General features: G+C 44.2%; 1 protein-coding gene across 1 annotated transcript in view; it reads left to right on the top strand.

Annotated features, from left to right (window-relative positions):
• OPCML (opioid binding protein/cell adhesion molecule like) overlaps positions 1-25,227 on the top strand; it is a 1,104,108-nt gene that overhangs the window by 591,263 nt on the left and 487,618 nt on the right. Inside the window, 1 exon segment of the mRNA XM_021102357.2 lies at positions 6,894-6,978. Within this exon segment, the coding sequence (XP_020958016.2) occupies positions 6,894-6,978 (85 nt within the window).

Below are 25,227 nucleotides of genomic sequence, written 5' to 3'. Positions count from 1 at the left end.
CATCACAAGAAAAAAAACACACTGTAACTACTTGGGAGTGTACCTTACCTAGACTGATGGTGGTGACCATTTTGCAACAAATACAAAAGCCAAATAATTACATTGTATACCTGAAACTAATATAGCTTCTATGCGATCAATAAAAATAAAACTCATGTATTTGCCTCAGTTACCACGAGTGCAAAAAACAAAACAAAACAAAAACAAAAAACAAAGACAAATGAAATTCCTCATTCCTATCTAGCTCTGATCATGTAGGCAGCTATCACACAGGGAATGCTTTGCATTTTACTTTGGACAGAACTTGTCTCTCATCCAAAGCATGCCATCCTGGTATGTGTTTCTATTTCTTGGAACTTCCTTGAGCCTAGACCTAAAAACTGAAGGCTTTTAGGTCAGTTCATTTTGAGTTCTTATCTCTCTGTTCACTAGCAAACATCTCGTATTTACAATACCTCCACGTCCCAAGGACCCGAGACAGCCAGTAGCCTCCGGTTAAGCCATGTTTCCTCAGTTTTCCTGCCCCACTGGATCCGCTTGATTTAGGTCAGTTTCTGTAATATAAATATGCACCATGCACAGGCTTTTTACTTTATTTCTTCCTAATGCACACACAAAGCAGCTGGGTACAATCTTCTCTCAGATAAACACAAGCTGTAAGTTTTCCTTATTTATGAATAACACACAGTTTGAAATTGCTTTTACAAGTGGATACAAATTTCATGCGATAAATGCAGATATTTCTGTTGGATCCAGAGCTCCCCACAGCCACCTGTGTCTAGGCAGTCCCTCCACAGTACAACAAAATCGTATCAATAACCACTTTGATCCTTAGGTGACTTCTAGTTCTAAAATTGGCTCTTTAGAATTAGAGAGAGACCCATTCAGTTTCCCTTCTGTCTCTCTCTCTCTCTCTCTCTCTCTCTCTCTCTCTCTCTCTCTCTCTCTCTCTCTCACACACACACACACACACACACACACACAACTTCTGGCCAACTTGGGAATTCGTCTGCCCTGCTCTGTATGGCTTATCTGTCCCCAAAGCCACTTTAGAGAAGAAGCTCATGATGAAGGGGGAATTAGGTCTCTTTCTACAGACATTTATTGGATGCTTACTGAGTGCCAGGCAGGGTACCGACCATTTTACTTGCAGTATTTCATTGAACACTCACAAATACTGTACATGGGTGTTACCATCACTGCATCTATTTATAGATGGGGAAACTAAGAACAATCAAAGTTAAGGGTATTGTGTAAAGCCACCCAGAAGTAGGTTTTAGGGGTAGGATTCAGAGGGACTCCAGTCTCCAAGTTCTGGTCAGACCCACTACCTAGTAAGACAAGGGCTTTTGTTTGACCTACATAGCTGGTAAGTTACAGTAGAAACAAGACTTAAGGGGTTCTGGGAGTTCCCATTGTGGTGCAGCAGAAATGAATCTGACTAGTATCTGTGAGGATGTGTGTTTAATCTCTGGCCTCACTCAGTGGGTTAAGGATCCCATGTTGCTGTGGCTGTGGTATAGGCCAGCAGCTGTAGCTCCAATTCGACCCATAGCCTGGAAACTTCCATATGCTGAGGGTGTGGCCCTAAAAAAAAAAAAGCCGTAGAATTCCCAGCTCCAGCTCCATCCTCAAACAGTCTTGGAATCTATTTTCAAAAGCTGAGAGGTGACCAAGAAGAAGAAATAGATTGAGACAAACTGAAAACTGAGGAATGGTTCTAAAGTTTAAAATGATGGGGTCTATTTTAATTAACACCCAAGGCAGAGAGGCCTCTAGGTGTGGGGTGAGGGTTCCATGAATCATGTGCCCCCACCCCAATCCAGAGCAGAAAGAGGAAGAATTTTATCATCGCTTTTCCTTTAACAGTGAACTTGGAAGCTGTGCTGTCTTCAATGCTTGGCTTCAGCCTCTTTCCTCCACTGCCAGCCCACCTCTGCATCTGATTGTCTCATTCCATGTTTTACTCACTCGCTCAGCCTCTTCCTCTCTAAACCTGCTCCTTCTGGACTCATCGCCATCACAGGATATTGTGCCAACCCAAACTCAACCCTTTTCTTTTTCTCAATCCCAAGGTCCTAACCCTCAGGAATCCCTCTCTACTGGATTTCCAAAATACACCTCCCACCTTTCCCCATTTCTCCAGCACCATTGTCACTGATACTATTTCTTCCCTCTTCTACCCCTGACCCTCTCCCTGTTCCACTCTGTGCCCTTGCAATCCCTTCTCTTCATGACAAAGTGACATTTTAAAACTCATCGGATCACGTCACCTCCCTGCCTTAAGTTTTCTGAAGTTATTGCATTGCACCAGATCCCTCCAACTAGCATTTTCTATTATAAATCACCCTGAATATCTAGATGTCTATAGGTCTAAGTCAAAGCTTTAGTTGGTACACAGCGCATTTACATCCTTTCATTTGTATCTTTTTATATGTCACAAGTTTTTGTTGCAAGAAAGTGAGAGTTTTACTTATATAATCCTAATTTAGGATTACTAAGCATTTCCAATGTGCCAAGTCCTATGGCAATTATCTCATGAATTGTCACCCTGTATTAATCATATTTTGAGGGTTTTTTAATTCTGTACTTTATGATGCTTTGACATCTTGGAGGCTTGCTAATTCTGGAGAAAATGTCTTCCCCAGGGCTTGCTAATTTCTGGAGATAGCAAACAATTTGCCTTCTGCATGCCTTTCCTATGCAAACCAACCAAACAAGAGGCCACATCCCTACCCTCTACCCAACTCTCACTCACCAAGCCAATGTTTCCCCTGCTCTGAGTTGCCCAGGGCCAGGTACTGGACAATAGAGGTCACATCTAGAGTCCAAGCCTGCCACAATTATCCAAATGATCTATCCCTATGTTTGTTCAAGCTTGCCTGCCCCACCTTTACCAATTCCTTCTCATGGAAGCCACCCTAAAGTCTCTGGACCTTGCTTCTCCTTGTTCTTTCTGCTTTCTGGTGCCTCTCCTGTGGCCCTGCGTGGCATGGTGTCCCCTCTCCTCTTGGGAACACCAAGGAATAATCTCTTCTTCCAGGCTGCTTTTTCCTTGTCTGCTATCTTACTAGACCTTGCAACATAATCTTGAGGACATTTTGCGACAGCCCCAAACCCTATGAAATCGATGAGGCAGGTATTATTAGGCATCAGCCATACAGCTGAAGGGTGGAAGAGGCAGCATCTGAAAGGACAGTCCAGCTACAGAACCAATACCCTTGCACCCTAATCCATCATCATTTAATTTGTCATCTATATCATCATATATCCAAGAGAGGTGTAACTGGGGGGGGTCTCCCTATCATGGTACTCAGTCAAGCATTTCGTAGAAATCTCCTGACATAAATTACCTTAGTCCACGTTCATTGCAAAGCTCACTGCCTTCTTTTCTCTTTCTCATTTCAATCTGCTCCGGCCTTCAGTTTACAAACAGATATACTTATCCCTAGCAATACCTCACAGATGAATACAATAGACCCCAAAAACTGTAGACTTGCACAGATTAACACAAAACTCAGACAGACATCTGCAGTGATTTCTGATTCACTAGCCCTTAAGTTCAGCCCATTTATTCACCCACAAATACTGAACTAGGAAGACAACTTAGAGAAGAGAAAGTGAAAGCCCCATTCTCAAGGACCCCAGATACCTATATTTGGGGGGAGTCAGCCCTGATAAAAGGAAAAACAAAACTTTATCCTTTCCTCTAAGGCAGGGTTTGTTGCATGTAATTTATTTATTTTTGTATTTTTAGGGGCGCACACATGGCATATGGAAGTTCCTGGGCTAGGGGTCGAATCAGACCTACAACTGCTGGCCTATGTCACAGTCACAGCAATGTGGGATCTGAGCCACGTCTGCAACCTACACCGCAGCTCACACCAATGCCAGATCCCCAACCCACTGAGTGAGGCCAGGGATCGAACCCACATCTTCATGGATCCTAGTTGGATTTGTTTCCACTGCACCACAATGGGAATTCCTGTTGCGTGTTATGAAGAATACATAATGCCGCATTTCATCCCATCTCTGCCTCTCTCCTTTTCTTGCCCCACCTGTTCTTCTACCTGGAATATTTCATGTTTTCCAACAACTCTTTCCATCTCAAGTGACCCTTCATAGGCCGATTCAGCCTCTGGCAACTGCCCCATCTGTACCTCCTGAGAAGCACTGGAACCAGCATGAGCTGGTCACCTCATCTGTGGGCCTGGCCATCAAGCGGCAGGAGCTTCATGACTTGTATGGCAGCCAGAATCAACCCCATTGCTCCCACCCTTGGGGTTCAAGAAACAAACTCTGTAATTGAAGACTATCATAAGTACAGGCTAAAGCACTAAAAAACCTTTCCAGGCCATGGATAGCAGACAAGACCACCTCAGAGTTTAGAGGATTATGTACAATGTGTATACAGAAAATCCAGTTACACTCAGGTTTTATGGAAAAGAGTGTCATTAAAACTGGCGGGTGATCCCAAAATAAGTTTGGCTACTCTCTGAGGCCTTGCCTCCCCTCTCAGCATCATTACCCCTCTCAGCCACAGAGCCCAGGAGGTCACACATGAATGTTCTGCCTATTCCTTCATTTACTAATGTCTGCTTTCTGGGAAGGAGCTGTTACGTACTTTCAATCTTTTAAAACTTTTATAAAATGTTAAGTTTTTAAAGTTTTAATAAAACTATGACAAGTACGTTTTCTCCCTGAGGTATGATGCTCTAATTAAACACTTCAGACCTAAGATGTATGGGTTACTTTTTTACAGGTGCGGGGCATGGGCAGTATTGATTTATTGATAGTATTAATCACAGTATAGCACACAGCAGTTTTGTATTTATTTGTGTCCAGACCTTTGTGACTGAGAGCAGGGAGCATACCCCTGTGCCCTTCAGCAACTAACACAAATAATAAGTGTCTAAAGTTTATTTTTGTACTGCATTTCATTGGAACAATTGTTCAGAAGCCCAGACTAACAAAGATTTGAGAAAGAGTACAGTAAAGCAAAAAAGCACGTGGGGACCACTAAATTATGGAACGATGGTAGGGGCCACACAATAGGGGTGGCTTTTGCCAGGGGAAAGGAGAAAAGAGAACCCAGGGAAAGCTTGAGCTTGTCCGTTCTTAAGGGAAAGAAACACATCTGTGCTCCCAAAAAACTGGAAGGCTGGGCTCTAAAAAATGCCCTATCACCCATCTCTCCGGGTACCACTTCCATGGTGTGACCAGAAAGCCACAGATAGGTTTTGAAAATGTCTTTATACTATTTGGGATAGCACTGTGTTTTTTCCAGCTCTTGCCTTTTTTTTTTTTTTTTTTTTTTTACAATCCGATCCTTGGGTAGTAAAGTAGAACAGGACGATCTTGCATGTTGTGCGATAAGAAGAAATTTCGAATTGCCAGTTTAAGAGAGAGAGAGAGAGAACAAGTCAAGGGCCAGCAGTATTTCCAAGGTGGGATGGGTCAGCGGAGCAGAAAGCGCTCCATGCGAGCTCTGTCCCGGGAGGGGACTGTAGCTGGGCCAAATGGAAAAGGGGCAGCAGAGTGAAGGACGCGCACAGCGGGGCAGCTTCCCGGCGTGGGAGACGCGGTTGCGCTCTCCAGGGCGGGGTTTGGCAACTTCTGCCTCGGCACGGGGAGGGAAGGTGCGAGGAGGCAGTTTTCAATTTGCTGCCGTCCCCGAACTCCCTCCCGCCCTTCCCGCCCTTCCCGCCCGCCCGCACGCAGGGAAACCGCCAAGAGGGGCGCAGTGTTCTCTGGCAAGCGCGGTTTCGGGGGACAGGAGCCTGGTAAGCGGCGGCCTCGGCCCGTGCTGCGCGGCGCAGCGGGGGTTAAGGTGGGCGCCCGCGCCCCTTGCCCGCCGCCCGCCGGGATGTGCGCAGTCCGCCGGCCAGCTCGCCAGCTCGCTCGCTCGGCGCGGGCACCGCGAAGAGCTGCGGTCATTGCTGGAGCTGCTGCCATGACAACCCCAGCGGTCGGGGCCCAAGCGCGTCGGGGCTGCTCCCCGGAGGCCGGCGGCGCGGAGGCCGGGGGCGGCCCCTGAGCGTGGCGTCCGCGCGTCCCCGCGCCCCGTGCCGCGTCCCCGGAGAGGCGGGCGCGCCGTCCGCCAACTCCCCGTGCGCCAGAGCCTGCGCCGCCCGCGCTCCGCGGGCCGGGCTGGCCGCCAGACGCTGCCCCGGCTGCGGCGAGGACGCCACGGTACCAGCGGAGGATCCTCGGGCTCGGCGGCTGCGGGTCCCCGCTGTGGAACTTTTTACCGCCTTTGCGTTCCAGATTGGAGACTCGGGCTGGTTTCTAAATACATCTGTACATATGTGTGAGCTAATAAAACATTTTCTCCTCTCCTTGAAGCGGCAGCTTTTTATGACATCTCCTTTATGTCAGAGACACTTGCCTTGCTTCTTTGGGTTATAAACTTTTGATGCCAGACCTCGGCAGGACGTGCCCAACTGAATGTTAAAGTAGCATCTCGAAGAGAGGCAGAGCCAGAGCAATCTGTGACCTTCATCCCTGCTCCTTCTTCCTTCCTCTCCCTTCCCGGCTGCCTCCCTCCTCCCCAGGGGAGCGTCAAGAAAGCTCTTTTTGGATGCAGGAGGGGGCATCTGGTTCTGCTAGGCTGGAAAGCTGAGGCAGGATTTGAGGAAGAATCATTAGACTCGGGAGAGGCTGGACTCTGCTGCTCCTTTCCCTCTCCGCTTCTGGCTCGCTCCAGCCCTTTCCTCTACCCCCGCACGGCTGCCCGAGACCCGCCGGCGTGCGGGGCGGGGGACGAGGACCTCGCCGGTGCCGGAGTTCTGGGAAGTTGTGGCTGTCGAGGATGGGGGTCTGTGGGTACCTGTTCCTGCCCTGGAAGTGCCTCGTGGTCGTGTCTCTCAGGCTGCTGTTCCTTGTACCCACAGGAGTGCCCGTGCGCAGCGGAGATGCCACCTTCCCCAAAGCTATGGACAACGTGACGGTCCGGCAGGGGGAGAGCGCCACCCTCAGGTAGGGAGCTGTACTTCAGCGGGGGACTGAGCCCCTCGGATGCGATTCCGTGGGAAGGGGCGAGCAGGAGAGAGCAGAGGGCTTGCGTGGGGGACTGGAGCGTGTGAGAGGGCCTTTTGCAGGCCCAAGAGGTGCCCGCTTGGCGTTCAGTGGCGGTTAAGCCCCACTCTCCTGGACAGCTTTGTCATTTGCTGTGGCTTTTCTGATCCCGGATCTTAGGAGTGAGCCCCCCACCCCCCAGGTCCGTGCTTGGGACTCCGTGTATCTGTGAGGCCATGTCCTGTTTAGACTCACCTTTGCCTTGGCACGGGGAGGAGAGCCCCGGCGTTGAAATCCTGGGGGCTTAACCTGAGATCACTGTGCCTTGGTGGCTGTCTCAGTTCAGAAGGTATGTGACAAGGTAGGATAGTCCTCCTGGTGGACTGGCTCGCCTCTGTCAGAGATACGTGAAATTTCTGCCTCTGGAATTGCCAGTGCTGGGCCATGGCCCTTTATGAGTCTGCTTAAGAGGCAGCCATGCATGCCAACCCTCTGTGGGCTCCTGGGGCCCCTATTATAAATTATGAGGGCAGTTTTATCTTTGCCAGCTCTGGCTCTGGCCATGGAGAGGAAACATGTAGCTTTTGTGCAACGACAACACTCCTGTGTGAAAAGCACAATAGGAAAGCTTTTTGTTTTACCTTAATGAGTAACAGAGAATCACTTACAGGCTCCAGGCAGAGGGGTGGAGATTCTTGGAATATGAACCTTTGGGGACCAGGCCTGCTGCAGCAGAGACTTTAATAAAAATGCAGCCACCACTTTCCACCAGCTCAGCAGATATCATCTTTTATCCCTTTAATGAGGCAGTTCTGGTCCTCAGAGACAGATTCAGGGACGTCCCAGCTTAACTCTGCTCACAGTGTACACAGGGTGAATGCATTCGCCCTGTCTATGACTTTGATGGTTACGGGGGAAATAAAACACTGTGCCCCAGATTCTGCAGCAAGAAAGCCTGGCTTCTCCAAGGAACAGATGAGGGTGGGACTCCTTTCCCGTTCGTCTCTTGGCTTCCCTGGTTGAACTCTCTCCAACTAGATAAGTCTCCCCCTGGGGAAGAAAAGAAAGACCTCTTGGGGACACCCCCCCCCCCCCGCAACTTGGTCTTCCTTCCTGAGCCTAGGCATTATGGTTGCTTCTTGCCACTTTGGGTGGTCCTCAGTTGAATCTTCTTCTGAGCTCGAGGACAGGTTCTAGAACCCCGTCTGCTCATGCGTGGGACCCCAGGAGGAGAGAAAAAATAGGAGGATGGAAACAGATCTCTTTTCTAGACAGCAGGAGGGAAACCCTCCTGGCCATGAGGGCACCCTCGGGCTGGCCCAGATGAGAGGGAGTGTAACATGCCTACTTCCTCGCCTTAGAGAAATCTCAGGGGTCCACGCCCTGAGATACACGCATGCCAAGGACCAGTCTGCTCAATGTGGGGAAATGATAGGTGGGAAGGGATGTTGCTGCTGGCAAGCACCTCTCTTCATCCTCTAAGCTATGAATGGGGACAAAGGGCCCTAGCATGGAATAAGGTCTCTGGGCTGAAGTTTCCGAAATCCTCTGTCCTCTTCCTGCCCCTGAAAGTTAAACCAGAAACTTAAAAAACTGGAGCTTTCTGCTTTCCAGACTGCAGGAAGACGGTTCCACCAGCAGAGGGCCAGCTTCGCTCTGCCTTGTTTTATTAGCGGCTGGCCTGTTTTCATGATCTTTCAATTCTAATGTTTAGCAGCTGGGCTTCGTAATGGCAATGGGAATAAAAACGGGAAAAGCTGAATAGTTGCTTTTTGTGCTTTGTGGAGAAAAAAAAAAAAAAAGCCGTACATGCTTGAGTATAACTGTTGTCTGTTACCTGATGGTGTGCTTTATTTTTTTAAAACTAAGCACATCTTAATGTTGATTTTGCCTCTCCACTTCTGTATGATTTGTCCTGAAATAGAGAAATGCAGTGCATTGTTCCCATTTTAATCCTTCTATAGCCTCCTGTCATTTTTTTCTCTTTTATTACACTTTCCTTCATTTTTATCAGATGCCTCCATTGTATATGCTTTTGATTGTGATTCATTCCTTTTTTTTTCTTTCATGAATTAATTCTGATTCCGTGATTTTTTTTAATGTTCTGATTTCACTACTATCACAATGTTTCTTAAAATAGTGTGAGTAGTTCCTGCCGATTTCTGGGGTCTCCATCTCCCCCTCTTCTGTTTTCATGTGCCTTTGGTTTATTGGCCAGGCAGCTGTGTGCTGGTCTCAATGAAAACCTTGTTTGTCAGGACTCAGAGGGGAAGCCCAGGCTCCAGTCTCTGGAAGCCCATGGCCTCAACCTCAGATAGATATAGTATTCTGTGTTGTTTGTTGCTTTTAAAAAATTGTAATTCTTAAGTGTGATCTCTTTAGTCTCTTTAAAGGGGTTCCACTGGGAATTCAGTGTGTGGGAATTGAGTGTTCTGAGTGCATCAAATGTTCAGAAAGCCTTGAAAAAATGATGTGATCCGCAGGCCCATCAGCCACGGCAAGTGTTTTCGAATGTGGCTGCCCTGGATCAAAGTAGCCCAAGCTTGTTTCTAAATCTTGAATGAAGTCACACGGGAGGCCAAAGACCTACCAGGAGAAGCAAAAGAATAGAGAAAGCTGGGTCTTCCTTTGAAATTACCAATGAGAAATTGCCCGGCTTAGAGAAGGACCATCTCTGTCCCTGAAGATATGTTTTGTGGTGACAGGTCTTTGATTGTGTTGAGGGAAGTGAGGTGCCAAAGAGGACACTGAAGTTTTGAGCGTGGATGGAACTCATTTCATGTAAGCGAGGCAATCTTATCTTCCACATAACTCCTTCACAGGGCTACTTGAAAAGTAAAAATAATTATGTGAATATTGAGTTATTTTGCCTTCTTGGAAGAGAGATGATATGGAAAATGAGGGTGGTATTCATGATGTCTGAATTATAGCTTCTATGAATCTGATTTGAATTCATTATTACAAATGGGCCCTCTTGGCCAGAATCATTTCATTACAATTATCTGCTGTTGGGTTGGAAATGCCCTGTGCCTTTCCATTAGATTAGATATGACAAGGATCTCGAAGTCCCTGTGTCTGAATCATTGCCCATGTCAGGAAAGGAGGCCAGAACGCTCAATGTGGTCAGCTGGTGTCCATTAGGCTATTTCAGTTACACGATGATTGCCAGATGTGCTTTCGTCCTGCGCCTCCATCTCCTCTAAATTTGCTTTGGTTCCTCAGTGAGACCACATCAGCTGTGCCCACATTTCTAAGGGGTGGTGTGGTGTGATAGAGGTAGGAATTGTTATAACTGTTGCACTCAATGGGAAAAGTTCCCACCAACAGGGCAGGTGTTTTGTTTTGGTTTTTGGTTGTTTTGTTTTGGTTTCGGGTTTTTTTGCTTTTTTTTTTTCTTTTTTTTTTTTTTTTTTTTTTTTTTTTTTTGGTGTGACAGGATAATCAGTCTTGCTGATCCAGGCTTGCTGATCTGGGATTATGGCTTAAAAACTCTCTTCTCAAATACTCTTGCATTTTCATTTGGAGTTCTGCGCTAATCCGTTTAGAACCAAGTATTTGAGGGTTAACTACTGCCAAGGAATAATCTGAGCAGCAGGATTTTGCCAAAGCGACGGGGCCCTTGTTGTTTGCCAGGATGTTTTTCTATCTTTTGCACTTACTATCAGCAGCTTTTCTTTGTGTATACATCAGAAAATTCAGAATAGCTCCTAGTTATTATTATTATTACTATTTTTGGCACCCACGGCATATGTGAGTTCCCGGGCCAGGGATTGCATCTAAGCTGCAGCTGCCGTTTATGCCATAGCTGCGGCAACACAGGATCCTTAAACCACAGTGTCACAGAGAAAGTGCTAGACCCTTAGCCTGCTACGCCATAGTGGGAACTCCCAGAAATGCTGCTAGGTTATTTAGAACAAGTCCCCAGCATATGCATTTCATTGTTTAAGCTGCCTGCACTGAATGAGGACTTGGATCCATGGGAAGACTTCCCTTTTGCCCTGGGACAGTGGAGATGTAGCCACTGAAGCCAGCATAAGCCCATAGGAGCCCTTCCGGTTGCAGGGCTAACTGAGTCTGGGCTGGAGTTAGCTGAGATGCTTGCTAAACATTCCACAGCTGGGATCTCAGACCAATGATAGCAAAATGTCTGGATCTGAGCACTTTTAAGATCTTTTCCAGTATTTGTAATGCTGAGAACCACTTCCCCAGAGCCTTTTCCTGCCCCAGAGCATCGGAGCAAGTCTGGTCTCCAGTGACCCTGCCTGCACGTATATGTCCCCTGCAAGCCTGCAGGTACCTCACCACTCACAGCCACCTTAGTGCCCGAGTAAAAAAGAATGGAATGCAGGGCCCCGAGGACCCTCCTGGGTGTGAGTCTTCTTCTGCCACTCCCTAGCTACCTGACTTCAGCACTGCTGTTCATTTCTGTGCACTCACTCGAGTATCTGCCCTGCCAATAGCCCCAGGTGGGAGGAAGAGGAGGGTGTTCTGGCTCTGGAGCCACATGGATGTGCAGCTTGTTGCAGGAGCTAATGAGGCCTCCCTGGGGACTGCCAGGGGATACTCTCGCCTCCTTCCATTTCTGCCTGCTCTCCTTCTTCCCTCCCGCCCCACCCACATACAGAGTTTGAGCAGGAGCGGTCCTCTCCCAGGTCCACTCAGCACCTGCTTTCTGCTTGAGGTCAGGAGCCACCCTGGGTCTGAGTTCCCAGCACACTTGCTGCAGAGCTTTGTTCTGACAGGACTGGTCACCGAGCCTGGTCTGGGTTAGCCTGCGAGTTCCTGCAGGTCAGCAGCCGTGTCTTAGATATTAAGCACAGACATCATCGTAGATGCTAAGGGTTAAGTAAGTTTATGCTTTTTTTTTTTTTTGGTTTTTAGGGCCGCACTTGCGGCATATAGAAGTTCCTGGGATAGGGGTCGAATTGGAGCTACAGCTGCCAGCCTATGCCACAGCCACAGCAACGCAGGATCTGGGCTGCGTCTGTGACCTACACCCCGGCTCACGGCAACACCAGATCCTTAACCCCCTGAGTGAGGCCGGGGATTGAACCCGCATCCTCATGGTTCCTAGTCGGGTTTGTTAAGGAACTCCAGATAGTTTATGTTTTAATCCATCTCACAGGTGCCCAGTCTCTCATAATGGACTCTTTCCTCCACAGCAATGAAGCACTTACGTCCAAAGGGTTTCCTTCCCTTCAAAATATAGTACCTGGACATTCAGGCAGGCAATTGGTTAGAGACCTTGGCAGCCTGAGGGACTTGAATTCTGCATAAATCACTTGCCAGAGGGGACAGTAGAGTCCCCAGTGATCCCCATCTGACCTGAAACTATGCGAAGGGCTTCACCAAGCCCCCGAGGACAAGATAAGGAGTGAAGCTGAGGGATCTTAGCAGAAGTTGAATAACTGACTAGTCGTGAGGCTGCGGAGATCTGCCCCACTGTGGGGAGACACACAGAGAAAGGCGAGTAGGGCAGACAGGCCACCCAGGTTTTCTGCCCAGGAAGCTGGCGTGTCCCCGATTGGGAATGGCTGCTGGGATCTAGCCAGCCTGGACGTGAAGGGCTGGCTAGCCTGATAGAGTGTAGATCACCGATTGGTGGGAACACATCTGCATCTCTGGCACACAGGCCACATGCCAAAGCTGGGGGTGGGAGGAGGGATTTTCAAGCCTTCAGGACTCTGGGACTTTCAGAACTGCTCTAGACAACTCACAGCTCTGATCTATGCCTTGTTGTTCATTTGCTGGCTTTTAAGTGAATTTGACCACTGGGTTCAGTTTAGCCCTTGGCCTGCTGACTGTGCTTACTCTGTGGCCAGCTCAGGGTGGGGCGGGGGGTGGGGTAGCACTGGGCAGCCCCTGTTACAGATCTGATGGGGTCCAGCATGAGATGCAGTGGACAGAAAGAGCCACCTCGGCTTCCCCAGGGAGGACTTTTAACATCATCATTAATGGGAAGAACCTTCACAATCATGAGGTGAGAAGCAAGAATTAAGGTCCGAGATGTGTTTAGGGCTGGCAGAAATGTGTGTCACCTGTTAAGTTAGCAACTACATGTTCACCTGTCTTGATTTTTTTTTAATCCCCTCATGAGCGCCCCAGATTATCTCAGGTTCATCTGTTGGTTTATTATTTGGAAGATGCTTTTGCTGAGGTTGGGTCTAGTTGAGTTGGGGAGGCAGTTGGCATGCGGGCATCATGCCGAGAGCCTGCCTGCTAAGGCCCTTCCCACCTTCCAGCCATGAGCCCCTCCTGGACCTTCTGGCACCTGGTGCATCTTTTTAAGATGGGGAAAATTGAAGTTACGATGTTTCTGCCACTCTGACCACATGCTGCCTCAAGCTGTGTCATTTCCTCGGCACAGAGGGTTAGAGACAGGCAGCTCTCTGAGCCTGTCCACCCTCCTGATGGAATCACACCACAGACCCTTCAATAAAATCTGCATGAGTGGTGGGGGGGGAGGAGTACACATACAAACCATCATCCATAATTTACTGTGTGTAAGATGCCAGGCCAACTACTTATCATTTCACATAATTTTCAGAATATTAGGATCCTGTCCGGGAGGAAGATACTTTCTTCTACCCTTCTAGGGTCTCCTGGCTGGTCTAAAAATCGATTGACATGAGACAGATGAACAGGAGACAGTCAAACAAATATTGAATGACATGTACCCATGGAAGAGACCCAGGAGAACTGCCTCCACAACGTGGCCAAAACCCTCACCCTAAATACCATCTTCAGCTAAAGACAAAAGAGGATGTTGGGGGGTAGAGGTTTGGGCTTCAAAGAGGAGAAGGGCAACTTGCAAGAGATGGAAGAGCCAATGTTTGGTGAATAAGTGTTTGCTGGGCCAGGCCGAATGATGGACACAGAGAGGGCCCTGGTCTCCAGGAGTTTTCCTGCGACCCCTGGCCCTTATTCCTTGCACTCATCTCTCTATTCCTGTACGAGGCCCTGTCTAAATTCCTCCAGCAGTGAAGGGAAGGTCAGAGTTTCTTCCCAAGTCTTTTGAACCTTGATTGTTTTCACCTTGAAATAATCCACATGCCAGAGACATTTTGGGGTGGCACATTTTATTCCCCTGGAGTCCCCAGTTAACAGGCTAGGTGACCGAGTTTTAGAAAGTGAAGGCATTTTGGTCATATGGTTATTATGTGTGAGCATCTGCGTTTTCTCCTAGAATGCCTTTTTTTTCCTTCTTCTGAGTTTTATGGTACCCCCTCTTAGGTGGAGAGAACAGAGGAATTTTCCGTGACCAGTAAGTAAACGCCCTTTCTCTGTTTTCCGGATCAGAATTTGACCACAGGTCAGGGAATCTGCATTTGGTTGAGGGCTGCAGCTGTCCTCTGTCCTGCCCTGAGCAGGGGGTCCCCTTTGCTGTTGAAGGATCATGGGCGCCCTTAGCTTTGACCCTGTACTAAATGCCGCACCCTCCCAGTGTGTGGCCTCCCCCAGCATATGCAATATGTCCCAGGAACCTGCAAGACAAAGCAAGCAAGTCAACTGATGACAAGGACCTCAGTGCCAGAGCAGGTCTCTGAGCACTGTGAGGGAGTGAGTGAGCTGCCTGGAAGGATGCAAAGATGAAAAGTCATATTTTTTTAAATCCTAAAATCCAAGTCATTTCATAATCCCTTCTCCTCATCATGATGCTCATATTTTACTTTAAATCTCAAGGCTGTGGCTTCAACAATCACAGGCTGTCTCTCTCACCTTGCAGCTGACTCAGACCCTACAGGAAGCCATGTGACCCTTTTTGTTCTCCTCTTCTCTGGAGATGGTACATTTTGCTTAAATCAAAGAGATACTGCATGACTTGACCTGGCTTCCCTAAGAGTGCTGATCGATACGATGTGTAAAACTCAGTTTTGAATATTAAACATTTTCAGTGGGTCTGAAGATTTATGGTATCTCAATTAACCAAGTTCCCATTGCATAATAGGAACACAGACGGTTTTAAGTGGATGTTAGGTTTTTTGGCTAGCCCACAGAAGATAATTTAACTCATAATTACCCCAAATGCTACAGACCAGCAATGAAGAATAATAGAAAACCGCGTTGTTGTAGAAGAAGTAATTACACAAAAGAGAAAAAAATGAATATAATTTTCTATGTATCGTGAATGCCAGTGCTAAAGAAAAGTAGGCATAATTACAGGAAGATAATATGGAAACATTTTCCCAAAGACAGTTCTGAATACTTTCAAAAGTTTTGGAGTTTGTATTATTGTTTCTCTTATGCCAAATTTAATTTTAAGATGCCTAGCTTCCCTTTTGTTTGAAGTATGTTTGTCGCTCTGCTAAAGATTAGGGATATTTTCATAAGTCTTAATATAGCAAGGGAGCTAGATCAAGGACATGAAAGACAAAAATGGAAAGGAGAGAAGGAGACTTTTCTGAGGCATCAGGAAGAGCTGAAGGAAGGCAAAGGTTCTGAAGGGGAAGGTTCACATGTGTGCATGTGAGGCCAAAGTAGCCTACGGCGGAATTCCCGAAGACTCCAAGGTGGAGTGGAGGAAGGAGAGGCAGACGGAAGCGGCAGGGTCCCACCCCCGACTGTCCAGGTCACTAGACCACATATACTCAGGTGTGCAGCATCCATCCTAAGTCAAGGCACAAGTGCTTTAGGGCTCAGGTCCTCGCTTGCTGCTAGGATCCAGCTCTCTCTGACCTGTGGTTCTCACCTGCTCCACAGCTGGGGACCCCCCCTTCCTGTCACAGAGCCCTAGACCATGTCCTGCTCCTCTGCCCTGGACCTACCCCAGGCCCTGGGTGATGGAGAGTCCTGCCTTGTTCTGTAAGCAACTCTCCTCCAAGACACCAGCTCCACCCATGACCCCACTCCTGTTGAGCTCCCTGTTCATAGACTTTCCTGTGCTGACTCTTTGCCTGCCTGCCAGAGTGGCCCTTGAGAGACCACCTCATGTGCAGCCAGCAGGTGCCACCACGTCACACCCGCATCTCTGCAGTTAAACCATTTATTCTGTTGTTCTCAGATATGTGGCTTGTGAATGATGCCATCACAACCTGGGGTCTCTTGCTTGCTCTTTTGGCACTCCCCATCATGGATAAAAGGAGAAGCCAGAATCTGGTTCACAAGGAAATGGATCAGTTGAGTGTTTTATTGGAGTGGCAACGCTCACATTGACATAAGTGGCTGTAAGGCACCTGTATGAGAGGAGGACATTGCGAATTCATAGTTGTGCTGTCCTTGGCTTTCTACGCCCTCTCTGAAAAATACTCCCTCCCTCTCCCCACTAGTGTTTGCACTGCTTCCACGCCCTTTATCCAGTGCATTGACAACCTCTCTCCATCTTTGTGCCCCAGTGTCCAGTACAGTACCTGACACGTGGTAGGTGCTTTCAGTTTGTTGAAAAGATGGATGTGCATCCTTTATCTCTGTGCATCCTCCTCTTTCTCACACACAACACATATCTTTTTTTTTTTTTTTTTCTAATGAAGATATTCTCATCCATTTTGAAGCAGTTGGAAAGGCACTGACATTACAACCAGAGGTTCTGGCATTTGAGTCCCAGTTGAGATAATGATCTCTCCCTAGATAGTTGGTATTTAACTTGTCCTGTCTCCTCTTGCTTATTATAATTGCAGTATTTTCGAGTTTCACACTGTTCTTACAGCCACTGTCAGGAAGCTGTGAGCAGTTGCAAGGGAGGTGTGCCAGCCGCCTCCCTTTTTATTAAGGTTACAAAATAGAAGATGGCATATTCTGAAGGGTATCTGAAAACTCTAGGGAATGGAAAGAACAAAATGAGTAATCTTCTACAATTGCAGAGGGCATCTCAGGATGAAGGGATTCATGGACCCATTTCTTGGGCTGTCTGAGATGCGGTGGCTTCTATGATGCGCTCTCACTGTGAGGTCTTGAATACATCTCTGGAGCACGTGTGCTTCGCTCTGCCTGAGTAAGTCTATAGGATCTTCTTAGAGTACATGCCTAGGTTTACAATTGGCTGGTCAATGGGTGCTTAGTGAAATACAAGTTAAAGTATAATCCCTATCGAGAGGTTAAGAACGTAAACTTGGCAGTCAAAAAGATTCAGTTCAAATTCAAGCTCTGCTATTTACTGGATGAATGTGGTCGGATGTGTGGCCAAGTTTCTCTAAGCCTCAATTTCTTTTTTTTTCTTTTTCCTTTTTGTCTTTTTGCCTTTTTTAGGGCTGCTCCCACGGCATATGGAGGTTCCTAGGCTAGGGGTCCAATCGGAGCTGTAGCTGCCGGCCTACGCCAGAGCCACAGCAATGCGGGATCCGAGCCGTGTCTGCAACCTACACCACAGCTCATGGGTATGCCGGATCCTTAACCTATTGAGCGAGACCAGGGATCGAACCCACAACCCCATGGTTCCTAGTCAGATTCGTTAACCACTGTGCCACGATGGGAATGCCTAAGCCTCAATTTCTTGATTAAAAAAAAAAAAGGTGGGGGCTGTCTGCCCACTTCACTGGGTTATTGGGGAGGAATACATGGCATCAAGGTTGTGAGAGCTTGGAGTGAAGTCTAACATGTAGCAAGTTCACAGTAAACAGGAACATTAATGTTTTTAAAAAAAGAAGTCACTGAATTCACAATTTAAACAACTAGCTTTTACTGACTGCTCTGTCAAGCCCCGTTCTATACGGCATGGAAATTATAGAGTTGAGCTCATCCCAGACTCTCCTCTTTAAACACTCACATCTAGTGAATATATTAGCAGAATAAAGGTCCCATAGATCAGGAAGTGGGGAGGGGGAGGAAAGAGAGGAAGAAGAAGGGAGGAGGGAATTTACATAAAATGCACCGTGTTCTGCGTTTACTCAGACAAACTTGGGCATTCACATTCACCAGTGTAACCACCACGCTGAAAGGTACAGAATGTTTGTTTTTTATGGTCCTCTATGCTCTCTCTTTTATTGTGGTCAAATATGCATAACCTGAAGTTTATCATTTTAACCACTTTTCAGTATACAATTCTGTGGCATTTAAATACATTCACATTTTGTGCCACAACCATCCATCTCCAGAACCTTTATCATCTTTCTGAGACTCTGTCGTCATTCAACACGAACTCCCCATCCACTCACAGCCCCTGGCAACCACCATTCTGCTTTCTTTCTCTGAATGTGAAGCCTCCAGGGGCCTTATAAACATGGGATCATACAGCATTTGTCCTTTTGTGGCTGCCTTATTTCTCTTGGCCTAGTGTCTTCAAGGTTTATCAGTGTTGTCGTGTGTGTCAGGATGTCCTTCCTTCTTAAGGTGGAGTAATATTCAGTTGTGTGTTTATACCACATTTTATTTGTTCATTCCTTTGTTGGTGGGCACTTGGGTGGCCATTGTGAATAATGCTGCTATGGCCATGGGTGTGCAAATATCTGTTCCAGGCCCTGTTTTCAATTCTCTTGGTATATACTCAGAAGTAAAATTGTGTATACCCAGAAGTGGATTGTATGATAATTCTGTGCAACCTTTAGGACACACAATTTCATTTTCCAAGGTGGCTGTGCTGTTTTACATCCCCTCCGACAATGCATAACGATTCCAATTTCTCTTCATCCTTGCTAACCCTTGTTATTTCCAATTTTCTTTATTGTAGTCTTTCTAATGGATGTGAAGTATTATCTTATTGTATCTTAGATTTGCATTTTTTCTAATGATTAGTGATACTGATGTACTTAATGCCCATTTATGTATCTTCTTTAGAGAAATGACTATTCAATTGACTGCCCATTTTTAATCAGGTTGTTGGTCTTTGTTGTTGTTGAGTTATAAGAATTATTTTTATATTCTGAATATTAATGTTTTGTTAGGCATGATTTGCACATGCATTCTTCCATCTGTGGATTGCCTGCTCACTTTGTCAATAATATCTTTTGATGCACAAACATTTTAATTGTGGGGTAATCTATTTTATGTGTTTTTTCTTTTGTTGTTTATGCTTTTGTTGCCCTCACCAAGAAATCACTGCCATGTCATGAAACTTTTCCCTATGTTTTTTCTTTCTTCCTTCCTTCCTTCATTTTCTTTTTCTTTCTTTCTTTCTTCCTTCCTTCATTTTCTTTTTCTTTCTTTCTTTCTTTCTTTCTTTCTTTCTTTCTTTCTTTCTTTCTTTCTTTCTTTCTTCCTTTCTCTTTCTTTCTTCTCTCCCTCCCTCTCTCTCTCTCTCTTTCTTTCTTTCTTTTTTTTGTCTTTTGCCTTTTCTAGGGCTGCTCCCACGGCATATGGAGGTTCCCAGGCTAGGGGTCTAATCAGAGCTGTAGCCACCAGCCTACGCCACAGCCACAGCAACACCAGATCCAAGCCATGTCTGTGACCTACACCACAGCTCATGGCAACCCGGATCCTTAACCCACTGAGCGAGGCCATAGATCGAACCTGCAACCTCATGGTTCCTAGTCAGATTTGTTTCTGCTGCACCATGACTGGGACCTCCTCCCTATGTTTTCTTAGAAGAGTTTTATGGTTTTAGCTCTTAGGTTTAGTTCTTTGATCCATTTTGAGTTTGTTTTTGTATGTTATGTTATAAGGTAAGAGTCCAACTTAATTTCATTGTGTGAGGATATGCATTTTTCCCAGAATCATTTGTTGAAAAGATTATCTTTCCTTATTGAGCTTCACATCCTTGTTGGAATTTATTTGAATATATATACACCATTTACTTCTGGTATCTCTATGCAATTCCATTAGTTTATATCTGTCTTTATGCCAGTGCCACACTGTTTTGATTACTATAGCTTGGTAGGCATTTTGAAATTAGGAAGTGTGATACTTTTAACTTTTTTCTTTTGCAAGATTGTTTTAGTTATTTGGGATTCCCTGATGTTACATATGAAATTTAGGATGAGTTTTTCTATTCCTACAGAAAAAAAAAATCCCTGGAGTTTTGATAAGGTTTACATTGAACGTATAGATAGCTTAAAGTAGTGTTTACATCTTAACGACACTAAATCTTTTAGCCCTTAAATATGGATGTCTTTTCATTAATTTCTTTCAGAAATATTTTGTAGTTTTCAGTGTACAGGTATTTCACCTCCTTGGTTTGGTTTATTCAAATATTTTTTAATGTTATTATGAAGTGACTTGTTTCTTAATTTCCTTTTTGGATTGTTCATTGTTAGTGCATAGAAACAGTATTAATTTCATATCCTATAATTTTGCTGAATTCATGTATTAGCTCTAAAATTTTCTTGTGGAATCTTTAGGATTTCTAGTATGTAAGATTATGCCATATGGAAACAGAGATAGTTTGACTAGTTCTTCTCCAATTTGGATGCCTTTTAGTTATTTTTCTTGACTAATCGCCCTGGCTAGGGCTTTTAGTACTCTGTGTATAGAAGTGATGAAGGCAGGCATCCTTACCTTGTTCCTGACATTAGAAGGAACTATTTAGTTTTTCATCATTCAGTATGATGTTAGATTATGGGTATTTCATATATGGCCTTTATTATGTTGATGTAGTTTCCTTTTATTCCTAGTTTGTCGAATTTTTTTTTTTTGTAATCACAAAAAAGTGTTGAATGTTATGAAATGTTTTTCTCCATCAACTACACAAATTTTAAAAATTTCATTCTGCTAATATGGTCTCTTCATTGATTGATTTGTATGTGTTCAAGCATCCTTGTATTCCAGTAATACATTCCACTTGTTTATGGTATATGATCTTTTAATATCTTGTTGAATTCAGTTTGCTCATACAGTTGACCCTTAAAGAAGGTAGCCTTGAACCGCGTGGGTCCACTTACACATGAATTTTTTGGCAATAGTAAATACTATAGTATGGCATGATTTGTGGTTGCCTGAATCTGCAGTTGCAAAACCAAAGATACAGAGGAGTCAAACCTTATATGTGGAGGGCTTGGCTATAAATTATGTGCAGATTTTCAGCTGCATGAAGGGTCAGCACCCCAACCCCCATGTTGTTCAAGGGTCAACTGTATATTTTTAAAGTTTGTTGCATCAGTGGTCATAAGGGATATTGGTCTGTAGTTTACTTTTTTTGTGGCATCTTTCTCTGGCTTTGGTATTAGGGTGATACTGGCCTCACAGAATGAGTTCAGAAGTGTTCCCACCTCCTCAGGCTTTTTTTGAAAGAGTGAGAATGACCATTGTCAATTCTTCAAATGCTTGGTAGAATTCATCAGTGAATCCAGCTGGTCTTGAGTTTTTCTTTGTGGGAAGATTTTTGATTGCTGATTCAACTTCCTTACTAGTTATGTATCTGTTCAGATTTTCTGTTTCTTCATGATTTATTTGTTTTTGTTTTGTTTAACATTTTATGATTGCACTCAAAGCATGTGGAAGTTCCCAGGCCAGGGATTGAATCTGCACCACAGCTTTGACCTATGCTGCAGCTGGGACACTCACTATGCTGGGCCAGGTATTGAACCCACACCTCTAGAGTGACCCGAGCCACTGCAGTTGGATTCTTAACCCACTGCACCACGACAGAAACTCCATGATTTATTTCTTAGAGGCTATATTTTTTTCTAGGAATTTACCCATTTTACATAGATATCCAATTTGTTGACTTAGTGTTGTTCAGAGTACTTTCTTATGATCTTTTCAATTTCTTTAGTATCCCTTCTTTCATTTTTTTAAAATTTTATATGTGTTTTCTATCTCTTGCCCCCTTTTCTCTTAGTAAATCCAGATAAAGGTGTGTTAATTTTATTAATTTGTTCAAAGAACTAACTTCCAGTTTTGATGATTCTATTTTATCTATTTTCAGTTTCACTGGTCTCTGCTCTAACCTTTGTTGTTTCCTTCCTTTTGTTAATTTTGTGTTTAGTTTGAATAGAAGTCTAGGCAACTGCTTTCCTTAAGCTACACTGCACTGCAGATGGGTAGAGAAAGAAGGTATAAAAACACATGAAATATCTTGTCTTTACTGATTTCCAGAGCCCCTATAAAGTTATTATTTTCAGTTTCCAATTGGTTATTTAATGTTTCTGTGGGTAAACAAAGGCTTTGAGCTTCCTAGGCTGTCATCTTGCTGCCATTTCTACTATGCCCTTTTGAAGTCAATCTTCCAGCCTTGGGCAGACACCAGTCTCCTCTCTGACAACATAGATTAAATTTGTTCTATAATTTCATATAAATGGAATAATACTATATTATGCAGTACTTCTTTATATTCAAAAATTTTCCTTCAAGATAATGTATTTGAGATACCTGCATGTTGTTACTTGTAGTTTATTGCCTTTGATTGTCCAATAGTATTCCATTTCATGATGTACCACACTTGCTTTTCCCATTTACTTGTTGATGGATATTAAGATTGCTTCTAGTTTGGGGGTCTTTATAAGGTACAGAGAATATTTGAGTATGTCTTTATAAGGAAATGTATTTTTGTTGTTCTTCGGAAATGCCTAGGGATAGAAGTATTGAGTCATATGATATGTGTAGGTTTAACTTTAATGAAATAGCCAGGCCATTTTCCAATGTTATTATGCCACTTTATATTCCCACCAGTAATACCTCAGAGCCCCAGCTGCTCCCCAGTCCTAACATTCAGCATTGCAGTTCTTTTTATTTTTTATTTTTATTTGTAGCCATTTTTGTGTATATACAAAGTAGTGTACCATTGTAAAATTTTACTGTGCTTTTCAACATCTTTTGACCTGTTTTTCACATAGGCCAGTCATGTATCTTCCTGTAGATCATGGGTTATTGGTATATTTATCCATCCATTTAATCCTCACATATTTATTGTGAATGCTATATGCCATGTACTATTTTCTGGGGACTGAAATAGAAGCAGGATTACAATGGTGAGCATAAGAGACCAAGCCCCTGACATCATAGAGTTTACATTCTAGGGCAGGAAGATAAATATTAAACATGATAAGCACATTAAAATAGAATGTAATGTAATATAGTGATGTGTGCTCTGAAGAATGATAAAGTAAGTAAATTAAGGCAGACGGGGGCTCTGTGTCTCCTTAGTGTATCCTGAAACTATTTGTATGATGAAAAGGTATTTGAGCAGAAAACTGATCAAAGAGTGGAGTGGTCCAGGCAAATGTCTGGGGAAGAGTTCCAGGGAAGGGGACCAGTGAGGGCAGTAGGTCCCTGGCAAGCATGTGCTTGACACATTCCAAGAACGGTAAGGAGGAAATGCAGTATGGTAAGCAAAAGCATGTTGTTAAAAAAAGAGGGAGTCATGGACTCTCACAAGAGAAAAACTGAACAAACTAAAAATCATCAATGCTTCTTACATCTATCAGAGAATTGAGACCATAAGCTAACCACCAACCTGGAAACTGGAGGCAGGTGAATACACAGAGTCAGTTTATTCAGAGTAGAGTCCACTGTTACTGTCAGACTCTACGAGAAACATTTAAAGAGAAATTGAATGATGACTAGAGATTGAGTGTTCACTAACTTGAGAAATAACTCCTGATGGCTGAGGCTTGGGTATTGGGAGTCACACTTACGTGTTTTACCCCTGGGAGCCCCAGCAGCTTCTCCGGGTGAACATGTGAGAACTGACAGGAGGAGGTAACTATTCTGAGATATACTAGAGCATCTTCCTCTCTTTAACAAAAGCCCACCCTCAAGGAAACTACTTTACCAAAGTCAAACCATAATGGATTTTGCTGAAGCATGAACTACTGGGGGAAGTAAAATAACAACTTCAGCCCCGTTTAACTAAAAGGCAAAATAAAAAGTTTGAAGACAGAGTGAGCATTAGAACCAGACTCAGATATGGCAGGGATGTTGGAATTACCAGATCAGAAACTTAAAATAACTATGATGAATATGCCAAGGGCTTTAATGGATAAAATGGACAATATGCCAGAATAGATGAGTAATACGTAAACATAGAAACAGAAGTTCTAGGAGAAAATGTAAAGAGAAATGATGAAAACATTGTTACAGAAGTGAAAATGCCTTTGATGAACTTATTGGGAGACTGGACACATCAATCACTAAGCTTGATGATATGTCAATGCAAACTTCCCAAACTGTAAAGGCAAAGAGAAAAAAGACTAGGGGAAAAAAAACCCACAATATTCAAGAACTATGGAAAAATTATGAGGTATAGTGCATATGCAATGTAAAGGAACAACAACAAAAAAGGAAATAATAATTACAGATCTCTGAAGATAATGCCAGCCACCAATCCACAGATCCAGGAGGCTCAGAAATTACCAATAAAGATGAATACTAAAACAACTACACCTAGGCATATGATACTTAAAGAAATCCAAAGGCAAAGACACCTGAAAGAAATTGGGAATAGACATTGCTTGTAGAGGAGGAAAAAAAAAAAAAGAATTATATTAGACTTCTATTTAGATACTATGAAAGAAGAGCAGGTAATGAAATATTTACTCCATCTACCAGTATTTGCAAGTATAGATGATTCTTTGGTGATTAAATTACTCTGAAACAAATTATTTCTTTCTCTCTCTTTCTCTTTCTCATGTGCACAAAAACATTTTATTTTTACATTTTTTTATTTTATGATTTTTATTTTTTCCATTATAGTTGATTTACCCTGTTCTGCAAAGTGACCCAGTCATGCATATATGTTTATATTCTTTTTCTCACATTATCCTCCATCATGCTCCATCACAAGTGACTAGATATAGTTCCCTGTGCTGTACAGAAGGATCTTATTGCTTATCCACTCCAAGTGCAATAGTTTGAATCTATTAACCCAGACTCCCAGTCCATCCCACTCCCTCCCCTTCCCTCTCCCCCTTGGCAACCAAGTCCATGAGTTTCTTTTCTGTGAAAAGGTTCATTTGTGCCATAAATTAGATTCCAGATATAAGTGATATCATATGACATTTGTATTTCTCTTTCTGACTTCACTTAGTATGAGAGTCTCTCATTCCATCCATATTGCTGCAAATGGCAATATTTTGTTCTTTTTTATGGCTAGGTAGTATTCCATTGTGTATAATACCACATCTTCTTAATCCATTCATCTGTTTATGGACATTTTGGTTGTTTCCATGTCTTGGCTATTGTGAATAGTGCTGCAGTGAACATACGTGTGCATGTATGTTTTTCAATGAAAGTTTTACTATATATAGAAAACCCTAAGGACTCCACACAAAAACTATGTGAACTTATCAATGAATTCAGCAAAGTAGCAGGATATAAGATTAACATTCAGAAATCAGTTGCATTTCTGTATACTAAGAATGAAATATTAGAAAAGGAATGTAAAAATACAATATGTTTTAAAATCGC

This window comes from Sus scrofa, chromosome 9, assembly GCF_054392235.1.
Source record: "Sus scrofa isolate SSC_HxYL_T2T_F1_AM1 chromosome 9, Sscrofa_HxYL_maternal_Yorkshire_Landrace_v2.0, whole genome shotgun sequence".
NCBI classification, from domain to species: Eukaryota; Metazoa; Chordata; class Mammalia; order Artiodactyla; family Suidae; genus Sus; species Sus scrofa.
This window is presented reverse-complemented; position numbering and strand designations above follow the sequence as displayed.